The sequence below is a fragment of the Pseudorasbora parva genome, chromosome 16, assembly GCF_024679245.1.
Source record: "Pseudorasbora parva isolate DD20220531a chromosome 16, ASM2467924v1, whole genome shotgun sequence".
Classification (NCBI taxonomy): Eukaryota; Metazoa; Chordata; class Actinopteri; order Cypriniformes; family Gobionidae; genus Pseudorasbora; species Pseudorasbora parva.
Window position 1 is genome coordinate 32,772,135 of NC_090187.1, and position 18,369 is coordinate 32,790,503.

An 18,369-nucleotide genomic window follows, 5' to 3' on the forward strand; every position below is an offset into this window, starting at 1 on the left:
GAGTTCAATGACATCAACTCTCTCTTTATTTCTCTTTCCCTCCCTTCGTAATTTGTGAGGCATAATATATTATATGCTGGGTTGAAGAGCTGTTTAGATAATCTGTGACTGATTTGTGATAGCTGTGGGGGTGGTAAGCATACTGAACTGTGATGATGTTGTAGGTGTCTAACAGCACTACAGACAGGAAGCATGCTGACACATGCCTTGAAAAATACGTCACTGATACCATCATGGCCATCGTCAAGGGCTTCTTTGGCTCCCAGTTCTCTGTCAGCAACTCAAACCTTCAGGTAGAATGAGAAAGTTTAATCTAATTCGTCTGACGTGGAGAAGACGTATTTCTCCTCTATGAATCAGTCATATTAATGTGGTGTTGCTTATGCTGTTTGACCGTGAAATATTTATACGGTTTCTCTTCCTCAGGCCCATCAAGCAACTTTCATTAAAGTGCTGCAGTCCGCCTGCAGACTCTACAACTGCAGCTGGCTCAACTCCCTGCAGAAGACTAACATTGAGGGTTGCATCAAAACCCTTGCTGATGTGGGTAAGTTTCATTTCTTGCAGATATGTGTCTTTTAACTCAAATATAATGCCGAGTTTTGGTTTGTTTGTAAAATGCTATTTTTAATGAATGGTCACACCTGGTATCTTCACCATGACTAAATTTTTTTTTATAAATATTGGCAATCCTCCATCCTATTCCAAAATAGCTGCCATGTGCACCGAATTAACAATTTTAAGACTTGAATGTAGTAAATAAATACATCTTACAACAATCAAGGTGAATTATTTATGTCAAATAGACTTTATGAAATTTTGACATTAACAGTTGTTAAAGTCACAATTTTTTTTTTTGCCGCTACTATGAGACACTTGTTGCACACACACACACACACACACACACACACACACAAATTGTTCTAGTGGTTTTTGGATATTTTAATCCAATAATCTTACATATTGTGCCTATAAACCAGTTTAGTTTTAAACCCTATGTTAAGAAATCTTGAGTTATCTTGTGCCATGTTTACTGAGCATACTTCACCTTGGGTTAAGTAGTTTATTCTGGATTGTCAGGTCATATGAAAATGAGTCCATGAACACAAGGTTTATAAATATACCATTTATAAGGATAATAACGTTTAATGTGACAAGTGCAGCTGTCGAAAATCATGCTACCTGCAAAAAAATAAATGTATAAATAAGTAATGTATCTGTGGAAATTGTCACAAAAACTTTACTCTCGCCTTAAATAATCTAAATCATACTATAAAAATCAAAACCCAAAAATCAAAGTATGTTTGCCATCAGTGTGTGAAATTTTTAATCCGTTTAACTTGTTTTTGGTGCGTTTCCCTAAAATGTTTAATTTGAGAGACTACATAGTTTTTTTCATTTATGTATTGTAGTCTGGAAATGTGCACATTTGTAAACGGCCCTGTCCTCCTTCTAACCCTTCCCAGCCAAGAGTCGGGCCATCCCCATTCCAGTGGACCTGGACGGTCAAGTCAACGCCCTGTCGCTGAAGACACACACCAGCATGGTGCAGCGTGCAGTGAAGGACTGGAAGCTGTCCACCCGCGGCCGTCCACGCAAGGAGCCCTTTGGGGCCCATGATTACAAGATAATTGAGAAACTACAGGTAACGTCACCTTCAAATCCAAAACTCACACCTGTAATACACCCTCATTTGTATAGTTTTCTCAAGGCAACTGACCAATCAGAATCAAGTACCAGAAAATAAGAATAACTACATTTAATTTTAGCATCTGAAAGTGCTGCAACCTGTGTTCCAAAGTGACTTAAAGTAATTAACAGCTAGCATGCAAAATGTGCAAAGTGCCCATTTGAAAAATGAGGTATGAATTTATTTGTATAATGCATTTCTGAAACGTTCATATTTCCCCCGAGTTTAAATAAATCAGTGTAGGCGTTGCATTTATATTAAATGTTGATATATAATATATATATATTATATATTTGATATTTTTTTCTTTCCTGTTCTATTCTGAATACCAGTAAATTTAAAGGATTTGTTGTGGAATTAGGTGAAATAATATTCATGTTTAGTGTTTATAATGTTTCTAAAGGTTTTATTTTATTTACTGGTATTTTTTATTCATTCTGATTAATAATAAAATGTGATTCATAGATTGATGCGGCTTATCTGTGTTTTTTTCCTCTGTCAACAATGACAAGAAAAAGTATGGTATTCCTGAAATCCATTATTTAAAAAATGAATAATAATACACCTCATTGCACATCCTCATTAATCCAGTCATTACCATATGCTTGCTCACCCAGGATTTTTTTCAAACTAGGGTCCAGGCGACTCGGGGAGTGCTAGAGTGCATGTAATTCCACATGGTCACACTTTAGTTTGGGGAGCATATTAACTATGACTCACTGTTGACTCACTTAACTCCTAATTTATTGCTTTTTAATAGTTAGTAAGGTGGTAGTTGAAGTGGTTAAGTATAGGTATTGGGTAGGATTAAATGATGTAGAATAAGGCATTAATATGTGCTTTATAAGTACTAATAAACAGCCAATATGCTAGTAATATAAATGCTAATAAGCAGCTAGTTTATAGTGAGAATTGGTGCCCAAACTAATTTGTTACCAAAAAAAAGATTGAAATACATAGCTGGAATAAAATAAAACATTGATTAAAATAAATACATTGATTAAAATAAATACATAATTAAAGAATGCATCTAAATATAGAATATATATAGAGTACAGCACAGTAATGTCATATTTGGCGGCCCATGGCATCTAAAAGATTGAAAACCCCTGTGCTAACCTGCTAATTATAACAGTTATAGTACTTGTGTATGTTAAAAGCCTTTTGTCTATGATTTTTTATTTGATGTTATGTGTTTCAGGGAGTCGTTGCATATCTTGAGGAGCAGTTTAGTCCAAGGGTACAAGCAGAGTTCTCTGTATTAGTAGATGTGCTGCACAGCCCAGAGATGCTGTTTCCCGAGTCTGCTCAGCTCCGCAGTGAGGATGGAGCCTTCATGTCTAAGTGAGACACGCACCCACATCAAACAAATTAAAGCTGTGCGTCATCAGCAATGAATATATTAAACAGGTCCGGTGGCAGTGTTAAAAATAGCCATAGGTATTGGTATGACATTATAGATCCCTGAGAATTTCTGCTATATTTCTATATTAGTGACAGACCTGGTTCTGTTTTGATTTGGTATACCAGTTACATTATATATGAGCTATAAAATGTATTTGTTGTGCATGTGCCTGGGGTTCTGAGTGCCTTATATAAGCAATTATCTGTGTCTGAGCAAGATATACCTCTAAAATCACAGTAGATCTGTGTTAGAGGTGTGCTTATAAATATCTACACGCCTAAGACATAAAACACATTTCTTGTTTTGTAGTCACATACATGTGTCAAATTTTGGGGCATTTCATTAATTAAAATTACGTGACTTCTGGAAATGCAGTGAATGCAGTCAAGGATTGAAAGAGATAGTAAAGACTTCTACATTGTTACAAAAAAATCCTGAAAAGAAATGTATCACAGTTCCCACAAATCTGTTGTCAACATTGGTAATAAAAAATGTTTATTACATTTTAAAATTCACTATATTGCCATATGTATTCGGACACCCCTCCAAATCATTACATTTTTGCATATTCCAATCACTTCCATGGCCAAAGGTGTATAAAATCAAACACCTAGGCAGTCAGACTGCTTCTACAAACATTTGTGAAAGAATGGGTCGCTCTCAGGAGCTCAGTGACTTCAACGTGGTAACGTGATAAGTTGTCACCTTACAATAAGGCCATTCGTAAAATTTGCTCACTAATAAATATTCCACAGTCAACTGTTAGGGGTATTATAACAAAGTGGAAACAATTGGGAACAACAGCAACACAGCCACGTAATATCACAGACTGGGGTCAGCCCATGCTGAGGTGCATAGTGCGCAGAAGTCGGCAACTTTCTGCAGAGTCAATAGCTACAGATCTCCAAACATTGTGTGGCCTTCAGATTAGCTCAAGAACAGTGCATAGAGAGCTTAATGGAATGGGTTTCCATCGCCGAGCAGCTGCATCCGTGCTTTACGTCACTTAAGTGCAATGCAAAGCGGCAGGTTAAGTGGAGTAAAGCACTCCACCACTGGACTCTAGAGCAGTGGAGATGTGTTCTCTGGAGTGACGAATCACGCTTCTCTTTCTGGCAATCCGATGGCTGAGTCTGGGTTTGGCAGTTGCCAGGAGAACGGCGCTTGACTGACTGCATTGTGTCAAGTGTAAAGTTTGCTGGAGGGGGAATTATGGTTGGGGGTTGTTTTTCAGGGGTTGGGCTTGGCCTCTTAGGTCCAGTGAAAGGAACTCTTGATGCTTCAGCATACCAAGACACTTTGGGCAATTTCATGCTTCCAACTTTGTGAGAACAGTGTGGGGATGGCCCCCTCCTGGTCCAGCATGACTGCGCACCAGTGAACAAATCAAGGTCCATACAGACATGGATGGGCAAGTTTGTTGTGGAGGAACTTGAATGGCCTGCACATGAGTCCTGACTTCAACCCGGGACAACGCTAGAGTTCCAACATCAGTGCCTGGAAGAATGGTTAAAAAATTCCCATGAACTCAACAGAAGAGTTGCAGCTGTTATAGCTGCAAAGAGTTGGCCAACTCCATATTTTTCTCAGTTTAAGAACGGGATGCTATTAAAGTTCATGTTTTTGTAAAGGCTGGTGTCTCAAAACTTTTGGCAATATAGTGTTTAAATGGAAAACAAATGTTGAAAATGTAATATTTCACAATATTATTGTTTTTACTATATTTGTGATTTCTCATTTATATTGCAAGGTTTTTATTAAATGTGATACTTTTTTTTCTTTCAGGCTTATCAAACACACCAAGAAACTAATGGAGAAAGAGGAAAAGTTGTGTATGAAGATACTACAGACTCTGCGAGAGATGCTGGATAGGAAGGAGACACTCGAGGAGAAGGTAAGTGTGATGAGAACCTTTCCATAACCTCCTTTCAGCCTTTTTTATTGCCACTTTTAGTTTATAAATTACTAGTTTTTAGTCTTGAACCAAAATTATGAATCATCTTGTCCACAACGTGTATAAAATATACAGTCAAAAGTTTGGAATAATTAAGGTTATTTAATTCTTAATTAAGTTTATTTGATGGAAAATACTGTCATATTGTGAAATATTATTACAATTTTAAATAACTGTTTTCTATTGTAATACATTTTAAAATGTAATTTATTCCTGTGATGACAGCTGAATTTTCAGCATCATTACTCCAGTCTTCAGTGTCACATGATCCTTCAGAAATCAGTCTAATATGCTGATTTGCTGCTCAAGTTAGTTTGGGATGTTTTTTCAGCTAAAAAAGAAAGAAAGAAAGAAATACTTTTGATCAGCAAGGACGCATGAAAGACATTTATAATATTTCAAAATATTTCTCTTTCGAATAAGTGCTGACTTTTTTTTTTGATTTTTTCCCCAAAGAAATCAAAGAGTCAAAGAAAAATATTAAGCATTGATTATAATAAGAACCCTTATGAATAATTGAGCAGCAAATCAGCATATTAGAATGATTTCTGAAGAATCATGTGATGCTGAAGACTGGAGACATAACATAACAGGAATGAATTACATTTTAAAATATAATAAATAAGAAAATATGAAATTGCAATCATATTTTACAATATTACTGTTTTACTGTATTTCTTTATAAAATAATTCAGCCTTGGTGATCATAATAGACTTTCTGATTAATAGTGTAGAAATGGGTTTCTAATACAACCTTCCAATAACTAACAACAAGAAGCTGCAGATCAGCTCAGGCTGTATAGCACACATTAGTAAATATGCACCTGCCACCTGTGATGTCATAATGCCTCTTGGGATTGTTCATGACATCAACCATCAGAAGAGGGCGCTAATGCAAAACCAAAGACTGTGAACTTGATGAACCCTCCCAGGGCGTGAGAGTGTGTGCGTGTGTGCATATGCAGGCGTGCAAAGCGCAGCTCTCGGGCCTCTGCAGTGTCGTTGGCATCTGTGGCAGGGTGAATGCTGGGAGTCCTAAAGCTCCAGACAGTTAATCAGCATTCAGCGGAGAAAGAGTCCCGCGCTGTTACATAAGCAAAGGCACATGAGGACACGCTCATAGTGTTAGAGCAAGTAGTCAAATCACCCAGCACCACAAATCAATACTGCAGAGAGCTGACTACAGCCTTGCACATAGGGAAAGAGAGAGCCAGAGAAAAGAAGGAAGAGTGGGGAAAATAAAGAAGAATAAAGGACAGGAAAAGCTGATTTATTCCCAGCTGTTGCATCATAAACATTATGGGATCACAGTGAGCTGCGGAACATCTTAAATGTTGCATTTTAGCTGATTCGACTTTGTTTCATAAACCAAACTAAATCAACACCGAACTAACTTGAGCTGAAAAATGACACAGCAGTTTTACAGCAGAATTTAATTCTGTTTGCATCATTGAGTCTGTTATTTTCCTGTCTGTCATTGTAAAGCTGTTTTAAAAAGATAACGTTGACTTGACTTAACATACAAGACTTAAGTTTATCAAGTTATGATTTCCACAGCAGTTTCACAGTAATAAATAGCAAAATATCAATGTGTCAATGATGCGAACTTCATTAAATATGAGACAAATTCAAATTGTGCTTAGCTGCTCGAAAAATACAATATTATCATTTATTCAGCTGAAGTCAGTTCAGTGTTGGTTCAGTTCAGTTCAATAACATTGAACAGTTAATCAATTATGAATCAAGATCAATTCAGCTATAAGCAGCTCTTCAGAAGACAATAGTGTCGTTATTCAGCTTGAGTTGGTTCAGTTCTGGGTCACATTTCCCAAAAGCATTGTAAGCAATTGTTTTCACATTTCACATTGGCATCGCAATGCTTTTGGGAAACGCAGCCCGGTTCAATAACAGTGTTGATGTTGCAAAAATTTGTCAGCTATGAAACCCATTTGATTCAGCAGCTCTGCGAAAAGCAATAGTGCCATCATCCAGCTCAGTTCAGAACTTGTGACGAGTTTAAAAGCAACTCATATTTGTTCAATCTCTCCACCACAGAAACATAATTCCATGTCAGTAGTTTGTTTATTTTGGAGCGCTCATTCTCCACGGGGTTTAGCTGTTTTGCCATGTTCTTCCCGCCCTGAGAGTGGTGCTGCAGTTTCACGCAGGCCTGCTCTGCTCTGCACAGACCGCCGGCTCCCCGGGGAGAGAGAGAGTAGGAGGGTGAGCGAGGGGAAAGAAGAAGGGAGGGAGGGAGCGAGCATGTGAGAAGCCATGTGAGGGAAGAGAAAAAGCGTGGCGCAGCAGCAGGCGGAGGGATTGGAGAGGCACGGTGTCTGCTGAGTCCATGAGGCGACAGAGTGGGGGGTGTTTACGTAACGGGCCTGCAGTGTCTGAGCCAAACTCACGTGGCTCATCATGTTCTCGCTCTTGCTCACTCTCTCGGTCTCTCCCATCATTTACCACTTGTTTATCTCAGTGTTTTTCTCTAAGCCTTTGTTTTTCGGTTTATTTTCTCTTGCATTAGCTATATGCTATTCTCTTTTTATTTCTTTCTATCCCTCTCACCAATGACTTGGTGATTTGGTTGCTGAGCAGCAGGTCATGACTCATGAACAGATATAATTGGCCTCTCTCGCTCTCTCTGGTGAGGTGAAAGTGAACGTGAGCGTGTGGCAGGCAGCACACAATGTACAGAATGCTTAAAATGTCAAGCAGGTGCTTTTGTTTTCTGCTGTAATTTTAGATATGTGGTAATCGCCAAATGGTCACAGCAGAGAATGCTCACCACAAAGCTTCAAATCACAGTGTCTATACTGTTTTTGATATTATAGCCGAATTGTGTTAATTGTGTTCAGAACCATTAGACTTGTGGTTCCAGGGAGAGGACATATTTCTGTGATGGGTCTCAGTCTTCCTACGACTTTCGTGACGTACCGCTACTTTGACTGTCGGGAAGAAGTTTACTGTGGCAATCGCTTCTGAAACCTAAAATACTAAATGGGATACCCTATGCCTACGGTCTCCCTACATGCACGTGGCAGCCATTGAAAATCCATAAGACCAAAAAGGCATATGAAATGTGCCATTTGGGACAGTGCTAAAGTCACCATGAAAGGAATTCAAGGAAATATTAAAGGAATTTTATATATTAATCAAATATAAAGGAATATTTCAGTGTTTATTTTTCAAAAATGTGCCCTCATTCACATAATCAAGTAATTTAAAGGGTTAGTTCACCCAAAAATGAAAATTATGTCATTAATGACTCACCCTAATGTCGTTCCACACCCGTAAGACCTCATCTTCGGAACACAGTTTAAGATATTTTATATTTAGTCCGATAGTTTTCTGTCCCTCCATTAAAAATGTGTGTACGGTATACTGTCCATGTCCAGAAAGGTAATAAAAACATCATCAAAGTAGTCCATGTGACATCCGTAGGTTAATTTTTTGAAGCATGGAAAATGAATGTTGGTCCAAAAATAACAAAAACTACGACTTTCAGCATTGTCTTCTCTTCCTAGTCTGTTTTCAATCCGCGTTCACGACTCCGCAGTGACACTGCTTACGTGTTATCTTGTGCGCCCGTGTATTCGGGTACAAATGAATATGGCGGAGCAAAAAAACTGTCCTACCTGCTTGTCAACCTGTATATTCGCATATACACACACACAGCCATCACACATCAAATTCAGCCAAACTGAATATTTTTTGCCCTATTCCACATCCATTGAATTTGCTCTATCACTCTCCACTGTAAAAAAAACCTGATTGCCTTAAAATTTTCAGTTAATTGAAATTAAACATTTGAGTTAATACAATGAAAATTTTTGAGAATCGACAACCTTTATTCAAATATTATTAAAACATTTTGTAAGCATATTGGGTAATTGTGTGTTTTATTTGTGATGACGCAGTAAAACCTGGCAAATTATCAAATTTTTTACGTGGTTCAGATACAATAATATTTTGAGTTTCTATTTATTAAACCAATTTCCTTCATTGGATCAACTCAAATTTTTTATTTCTATAAACTCAACATTTTAAGGCAACCAGGTTACTTGCTTTTTTAAGTTAAACCAACAATTTTTTTTACAGAGTATAGCTGGTGTGTAGTGAGTGCAGTGATGCTGTTATACTGTGGCTTCTGTCATGGTGGTGGTTGAGGAGAGATCCCCTGATATGTTTGTAATGCGCTTTGGGTTTACAGTTATATATGAAAGTGCCATATAAATGCCACTTACTCACTCACATACATCATCAACATGTTGTAGACACACAGTCACAAAGTGCCGCAAACAAACAGCCTTTACAGTTCCTCCTAAACCAAAACAACAAGCTTATGCTGTATTCACGCTGTCATAATTAAGATATTGCAACCTGCAACATTCTACTCAGAGTTGTTCATGTCCTCTGACATAGATCAATTCATTTCTATAGTAACACTATCAAAGCCATCTCTCGTGGAGCTTTGCAGACTCTGCTCTGGCTGTGTGCGTTCATGTGTTTTGAAGGAGGCATGGCTTTGGAGATCACTCAGAAGGCAGTGTGAGATCTTATGCTTTCAAAGCTAGGCCCAATTCCAAATGGAAACCTAAGCCCTCGCGATCTTCCTCTCAGTCTGCACTTTTTGATGTTATGCGGTAGGAGTCTGCTGTGGAGCTTGCCTCATTGCGGGCTCTGCAAAAGTGCCCATCAAGCACGCATATCGGCCACAGATATGCAAGCGTGCACCCTTCTGAAACCTAAAATGATAAACGGAATACCCTATGGCAGGGGTGCAAAACTGTTACTGGAGGACCACAGCCCTGAAGAGTTCAATTCCAATCCTGCTCCAGCACACATACCTGTAGTTTTCAAGTAATGGTGCATTCAAGTCATGTCGTGAATATCATATTCACAAGTTGAACGCACATGAACGCCACCACAAAGTCGTAAATACCAGCGGGAAGTTCGGGATTTTCTTTAACCCCTGATCTGTACGAGTTGGGGCGTGTCAGTGAGAAACGTTGCGGAATCAATGGATGCAACACCTGTAGTTGAACATAACGGGTATTTAGCAGTGACACTGTCAGGCTTTGTCATTTACAACAAAATGCTAGTATTGTAATATAACAATTAGCCTAATATATAACAATACCGTTTACAGTGGCTTCATATATTAATTAAAAACCTAAAAGATTAAAACATTTCACAATTAAAACAATGCACATTCTTTGTTCTTAATTTGCTATAAGCAGAGTTAAACTGCTGAATTTTCATAAAATTCATTAAAAGAAGGCCAACTTGCTCCAACTAAAGAGACTTGAACACACATGATGTCACAAACACGACTTCTCACCTCGTAAATACGAACGTCCCAGGAGGACTTGAACGCACCATAAGCCTAAAGGACTTGACAAGCTGGATCAGGCGCATTTAATTATGCTTGAAGCTAAACTCTGCAGGGCTTTGGCCTTCCAGGAACTGACTTTTGCACCTTTGCCCTGTCTTGAGGACTTCACGATCACACGCACAATCTGCCCATTGTAAGTTCTTAAGTCCGTAAGAAGTGCATATGATGGGTGCCATTTGGGACAGGGCCCTAGCTTGCTATTGCTAGCCTCTCTGAAATTGCCTACCCTAGCTTTTTAACAATTTCCTACAATTTAACTTTGTTTTTGTTTTTTTTTGTTTCATGCAGATTTTAAATGAAAGGTTCAGCCAAAAATTGGAAATGCAATGATTATTTATTGAAGTATACATAAAAAAGGAAGGCGAATGTTTAAAATGAACATTTTAGCTTTGATAAGATAATGTGGCATGCAATGTTAACAACAACTGATTAACATATTTTCATGATTAAGGTTGAAATATAGCTACTGTAAATCAATTTTCAATCATTTAATTTAACCATTTGATTTTCTTATTTCTGACTATTGGGAAACGCATTTCTTGCCAATTGATTTACTCCGTTGGTCTAAAACAGTGATTTATTGTACACTACCTAAACCCTTGTCTGTAAGATTTTTAAAGATGTTTTTGAAATAAGATTAAAATGCACAACAAGGCTAAATTTATTCTATTTTGTTATATAGTTATTACATTCTGATCAAGTTCATATAATTTTAATATTGCTGCTCAAGAAACATTTCCTATTATTATCAGTGTTGAAAAGAGTTGTGCTTCTTAATATTTTTGTTGAAACATGATTTATTTCTTTTTTGATGGAAATTTCAAATGAACAGCATTTGTTTAATACATTTTTTGCAACAATGTGAAAATCTTTATTTGTACTTTTGATAAATTGAATGCATCCTTGATGAATAAAAATATACATTTATTTAAAAAAAAAGTTAGAGTAGCTTTAATCATTACATATTTGAATAAATGATGCATGTTAATTTAAAACCAAATTGTTGATGGCGACCGCTTAATGACACTGATTTAAATCACCTTGGGTGTTAAAACAAAACAAAGCCTGTGACGTGCTGTACTATGTTCATGGGCAAGTTGTGTTCTAACATAGTCAGTTACATCAATGAAAACGAGATTGTTCATAAATCCCTCTGGCCAAATTTCCAACGAGCACCAGCACCATTTCCATGGAAAAGCGGGTAATAGAGGAAACACACAGGTTCATGTTTTTGCAGAATGTGATTAAATGTGTGTGTTCGTCATCGGTATACATGTCAAAACCCCTCTGCCAGACCAGTCCTGTTTTTTTAATGCATACTTTCCCTCTTTTCTAAGACGTCACGTCCAGCTCTTGTTACAAAACATTAACCACGGCCTGTTCTGGAGTGTGTTTGTGTAGAGTAATACCTCACGTCTCACGAGTCGGGTGTGCCCATGAAGTAAACTCTCATGCCAGTATTTGGTGACTAATTGTGTGTGTGTGTGTGTGTGTGTGCGCGCGCACAGCCCTCTCCCGTTTGTTGACAAAGGAAAGAAAAGCCCTGTTACATAATAGACTATGTCTCTCTCTCTCTCTCTCTCTCTCTCTCTCTCTCTCTCTCTCTCTCTCTCTCTCTCTCTCTCTCTCTCTCTCTCTCTCTCCCTCCCCCCCTCCCCCCTCCCTCTTCCTGCCTGTATCTCTCTCCAGCCAAGTTTCACACTACCGCCCGGAGGCAAAGCAGCTTTTCAGATTACCAACCTCACACGGTTAAACCCCTCACACACATGCAGATGTGCACACACACACCACTGGACTGGGGGTGGGACACGTACATGCTCTAAAATGCAGTGCATACACAGGCTCCATGCTAGCAGGTCTCCACCATAACTGAAGTGGAATACGACTGTTTCAGCCCACACACAAATCCCACCAGAGCATGCAGAGCTCTTAGACTAAAGCCTACACAGACAGACACACACACACGCACACGTTTAACCCAGGGGTCTTGCCAATGCCACATGCCAAATGCCAAGACCTGTTCTCACAGCTATTACAATGAAATAAAGCAAGATGAGGCCTCATTGCTGGTACAGTCAGCATTTAAAATCTATATGAAACATTTAATGTCTATACTGGGACTTAAAGTAGGGACATAAAGGTTTAAGACCATATTGAAACTCTGGGATTCAGAAAATTTAAACAAGCAAAGCATTTCTTACTATAACTGCTTATATTAGCATGCATATTAGGATATTATCAACAAAAATACTCATTGTGGTTTTTAAGTTTTTAAGTTATTACTTCTAGTTAAAAGGTCAGGTCTTTAAGACCAGGGAGTGAATAAATATGTTTTTTTTTTCGTTTTTGACATGTTTTTATATTCAGAGCTGTGCAGTTTAATGTTTTAACCACGGATGTCAATAGAGAGGCTATTGACATCTGTGGTTAAAACATGAAACTGCAGAAACTGCTTTTTGCAGTGTCTTTAATATATTATCCTTTGTTGAAAAAATTCTTAACTCTGTTTATAAGTATGTGTTTGTGTTGTGTATTCATGAGGGTGTTGTTTTGTCCGTCTCACTCTCATTGTTTAAATAAATCATCAAGCATGTTGCAAAAGGTGTGTGGTCACCATGGAAATAAGCCAGTACATGCTGTACAACTCCTTTCCCTTTAAGAGTCAGAAAAAACACACCGTAGGTGATCCACAGGGGGTCAACAGTATGCAGGAGCAGCTTTATAGAGACAGGACTAACTTTAGGAGCAGCATGTACTCAGCAGCTTAGATCTTGCTCTTTATTGATATTTATACTTGTCAGTTTGTGCTGCATAGTCAGAAAACACCGTTGGAAGATAGTTGCCGCTCATAGGAATATATTTCGAATAAAATCATCTTAGAAGAAATGGAAACTTTATCAGAGCAAGGCCATTATTATTTATTTACAGGACATTAATTGATTACTTATCTGATATGTATGCTGCATTTATTTGATTGAAAATTCTATTTTATTTTCATTTCAATTGTAATTTATTCCTGTCATGGCAAAGCTGAATTTTCAGCATCATTACCCCTGTCTTCAGTGTCACAAGATCTTTCAGAAATGATTCTAATATACCGATTTGCTACTCGTGAAACATGTCTTATCAATGTTAAAAAACTTGTGCTGCTTACATTATTATAGCAACCACACTGTAAACCCAAATTAGTTGGGCTAACTAATCAGATACATCAAATGTTTTAAGTTTTGATGTTCCCAATTTTAAATAAGCAGAACTATCAGGCTTTGAGTTTGTAGTACTCCCCAATAAGTTGTCAAAACTCAAAAAAAGTTTAGAAATATTTTACTAGCTATAACAAACTAAATTAGAAAATGCCAACTTGCTAATTTGTTAACATGTTAACAATAGCATGGTATAGCACTTACTGAGTGAGTACTGCAACTTAAAACTCCCTTACCATTAATATTGCAATAAATACATTATATGACAAAATGATATAATTTTTTGCATGTACTCTTAATCCCCAGATTAAGAGTAAGAGTACATGTTTCAGTGGTTTGTGTTCATTTAGTACCAAAAACTAATTGATGTCTTCATCCCACATGCTTTTATAACTGCATCAATGGAAGCCTGTGCATTAATGTTATTAATGTTGGCTATTTTCCAGCCCTTTGCCTATCTATATATTGCTAGATTTAAGTGGATTCATTATGCAGATTAATTTTGTACAGAGTATTGTCTGTTTTGTGTAACATGCCCTGTAATGTGTGTAAATGCTCACTTTAGTCAGGGTGCCGAGTGTTCGGGTGTGTCCGAAAACAAGGCCCAATCACAGGTCAGGCACTGACGGCATACAGTGCATCTCACAAACACGTCCTGTGCCCCTAATGATGTTAGCCGATCACATGCCCCACTTCCGAACGACACCAGGGTCGGTCATCTTCAGGAATAGTTGTTTACGTCCATGCTGTTTGTCTTGGCTCTGCCGGCAAACCAGCAATCTCTCCAATTGCTCTCACATGCAAAACTAATTTGTTTTGCTCCTAGTGGCACTGTTTATGAGGAGAGCCACATTGAACACTGCTGCCACTGATAGCGAGTCATAAGAGACATCTGGGCCAATCGCAGAGTGGTCAGGCCACTGGACTGGGCGGATGCTTACAGAAACCTTAGTTAAGAGTCCTCACTATGAGAAGGTAAAGGCAGTGGGCGATCTATATCAGAGAATAGAGTTGAGTGTTATGGCCAGAGCCAAAGCTAATGTAGCTTATCAAGATGCAGCAAGATCTTGAAACATTTCTTTTAGGTCAGTTTTGTGAACCATATAAACCATTTCAAAGGAAAGATATGGCTCAAAAGAATTATTCATTCCACTCAAATGAACAGAGCTGAAGTTAATGATGACTTACACTTTGGCTTCAGAAGACTTGGTGTAAAGTGCAATAGTGCATGAGTCATGTGGACCACTTTTATGATACTTTCATATATGGGCAGATATTAAAGTTTTCATTTGCTTCATGGAGTTGATATCCTGGGGATTTTTTTTTTTTTACCTTTAGAAATTCATATATATACAAACCACTACCCTAATAAGTTGATTGAACTCAAATGTTTGAGTAAACCCATTCCCTCAATTTAATTAAGTAATGGAGACTTCCAAAACTTGTATATTTAAGTTCACTTAACAATTTAAGTACAGTCAACGTAAGCAAGTTAAGTTCACCAAACTTGGTGGTTATATAAATGTACTTTAACAATTAAGTTAATTTAACTTAACCTGGTTTTCATTTTACATGTACTTACATATTTAAGTGAACTCAACATGGAAATTAAATGAAATTAGAAATTATTTATAAATTACAATTATAATGTTATTTTTGACTTTGTGTAAACATACGAAACTGAAAAAATGTTCTGAACAGCATTTTGAATGTCTTTATTGAACAAAAGAACTCTGTGCACTTAATTTAAACATTACCCTTTTTTTAGTCTGACAATTGTTAATATATAGTGAGCATATAAATGTAGCAATAACTAAGTTCTTATTACATTTGATTGTTTAAGCTTTGTGCAGTTATACTGTGCTGAAATAAAACATCCTGAAGAACATATTCTGTTTTTGACAAAAATTTCACAATACTAATGAAATACAGTACACACTGTAATGTAAATGTAACTGGGTTACAACTAGATCTACTAACTATGTCAATTGTAGAACAATGAATTTTGCACTTAAAAAAAGCAGAATCATCTCCAGCCAAGTAGCCCTTGAAGGACAAGTGTTCAGTTCCATTAATTCCACAACTGACTATCTGTATGTTTGCAGTAATTTTTATGAAAATATATTTACATTTTCTGATGGTCTTGTTTCATATCACTTGTAACAGAAAAACAATTGAAACTATTAAGGTTAACAAAGTAGATGCAAAAATATAAAATAAAAAAATATAATTGTTTATAATTAAAATTATAATCTTGCAGTGCTATTCAAAGTACACCTAAACCAAAAAAATAAAGGTCTCTGGCTCTAAAAAAGTACATGCTTGGAAGGTAGATCAACTAGATTTAGCTATTAAAACGTGTAGGTAGCGTTAAATATTGGCGACAAGTGTGAAGATGACTGTGATTTCACAGTCTATGAAACATCACTATTTTTATTAGTATGACTGGACAGCATTACTAAATGGTCTTAGAAATGGCTGCATGTTCTTTCTCAAAGAAACCCATGGTTGAACTATGGTTAAGTGAACACTGTTAACTGTTTCAATATTACATGATATCTCAGTTATACCATCACAAACCCGTCAATAAAAATGTTAATTAATGACTAGCAAAGTTTCACCGGGAAACATTTGTGATCATTTTGTTTTACTGTAGCAACATGCCATTAAGGTTTAAACAAACATTTCACTATTAAACACACAAAAATAACTTACTTTTCCCACTTCCCTGGTTTCTGCTACACCAGTTCTCAACTCTAAAAAATTTCATGTCTAGACTGCCTGATGAGATTTTAGGTGTATGGATTTTTCTTTCTCTTCCATAAATCTGTTCCACCCAAAGTCATAGGCCTACTCCTTCCGCCTTTAAATGGGAGTGCATGGTAGCAAAGTTTCAGTCCATTAACTTTACAGAGCCAATGAAGTTGTTTCAAAGGCCTTTTGTGTCGTGTGTGATGTTTGCACAACCTCTTCAATGGTTAAAACATAAAATAACTTCCCTGGCTTAAATTAGCAGTGAATGTTTGGTTGTAACACACATCCCCTGTCACAGACTTTACTATAACTTCAGCACACTATGTTATATTATACTTAAAAATCAAGTTAGGCTGCATTTATTTGATTAAAAAAAGAGTAAAACAGGAATAATATGAAATATTATTTCGGTTTAAAATAGTTAAACAAAAATTTGGGGGGGAAATGTTTGTCCCATACATACAATTTAGCTAGCATTATTTTTTTTACTGAATACTGTACGTGTGTGTACGTGTGTGTTTATATTTTCAAATTTTTTAACCAAAACTTGGAAAAGAAAGTAGGCAGCTGTAGGTTTAGAGCAGAGCTCCATGTTTTGTAAAGGGATGCGATATGACCCAGGGTGTGCCGTGAGGCCTAAGACAAAACCTGTTTTGATAAGACCAGCAGCACAATGAAACCCTCCCTTTCTATCTCTCGTTCTCTGGATCCCTCCATCCTGAGCTCTCAGTTACCTGCAAGACAGCAGCGGAGGGCTTTTTATTTTTTTATTTTTACTCGCTGAAGCATCCCAGGCTTAGCCAGGCCAGCCGCAGTGTGGCGTGCCCGTGCACATTTTAAAAAATCCACCCTGTCTGTTTCTTCCTCCCCACTGCTCTATCTATTCCTCCATCTTTCGCTCAGCCTCATTTTCTTTCTCTATCTCCTCTCTATCTTTTTCTTGCTCTTGCTGCCTCTCTCTCTCTCTCTCTCTCTCTCTCTCTCGTCCTCGCTTCACCTGTGCAGGGTATTTTTTTTCTTTAACATGCAGTAGCAGACGGATGAGTCAGACTGGCACTGCTACCTTCATCTCTCACTTTCCTCCTCTGTCTTCCCATCAAGTCCTCCGCAGAAGTGCAAGAAAGACTGCAGCATCAGGAGAGACACTAAACTCCCCCATTACAGCTGATTTTGTAGGAAAGAAAGCAGCTTCTTGGAAAGCATGTTCAATTACAGTGAACAGGAGCAGGACTTGACATGAAGAGGCCTTGAATATAGACATTAGGGATGCAACAATACAGTTAGTCCACGGTTCAATACATACCCCGGTTTTCGGTTCGGTTCTGATGGCTTGTCATATCAGTTTATTGCTATTCTATTCTTAACAACAAGAAGTTAAGGAGAAAAAATACTTATTTAATTAAAGAATTATTTAATTGCAATACTCTTTCTTTTTCACTTAAAGAATTGAAAAACCTTACTTAAACTTTAAACTTAACTTTAAAAAAAAGTTCACTCAAAAATGAAAACTCAATATTAATATATTAGATTAAGTAAATAATGACATAATTTTAAAGGTGAACTGTCCCTTTAAGGACAGCATGTTCACTAGGCTGTGCTGCTGTCCATTTAGGACATGCTTGCATCTAATACAGACAAATGCCGATTTTACTTTCACTTTAGACATAACCGACTGTGTTTATGAAACCTTGTGTGTATTTGACAGCATTAACGCAGTAAGACGACTACTCGGTAATCACGTGTTTGACAGGCGTTAGTGCGCGCGCTCGGAAAAGTGCATGTTAGAACCGCGAATAAGCATGCGAATGAAATGTTTAACCGGCAAGGCTTTAAAAAGCACGCAAATAATGAACTTTAGTGATCGTGAACAACTATAGTATTCCGTGAGTATAACTCACGTTCACATTAGTGATGTGAATGTATGTCTCATTGTTCAATATATTAGGATTGAGACTAATTTAAAAT

The 18,369-nt window shown here is 37.3% G+C and overlaps 1 protein-coding gene across 1 annotated transcript in view; it reads left to right on the forward strand.

The window, feature by feature from the left end:
* itpr2 (inositol 1,4,5-trisphosphate receptor, type 2) overlaps nucleotides 1–18,369 on the forward strand; it is a 108,063-nt gene that overhangs the window by 50,271 nt on the left and 39,423 nt on the right. The window contains exons 33-37 of the mRNA XM_067420330.1: nucleotides 165–293; nucleotides 427–547; nucleotides 1,467–1,645; nucleotides 2,892–3,034; nucleotides 4,881–4,989. Of these exons, the coding sequence (XP_067276431.1) occupies nucleotides 165–293; nucleotides 427–547; nucleotides 1,467–1,645; nucleotides 2,892–3,034; nucleotides 4,881–4,989 (681 nt within the window). The remainder of the gene's footprint in view (nucleotides 1–164; nucleotides 294–426; nucleotides 548–1,466; nucleotides 1,646–2,891; nucleotides 3,035–4,880; nucleotides 4,990–18,369) is intronic.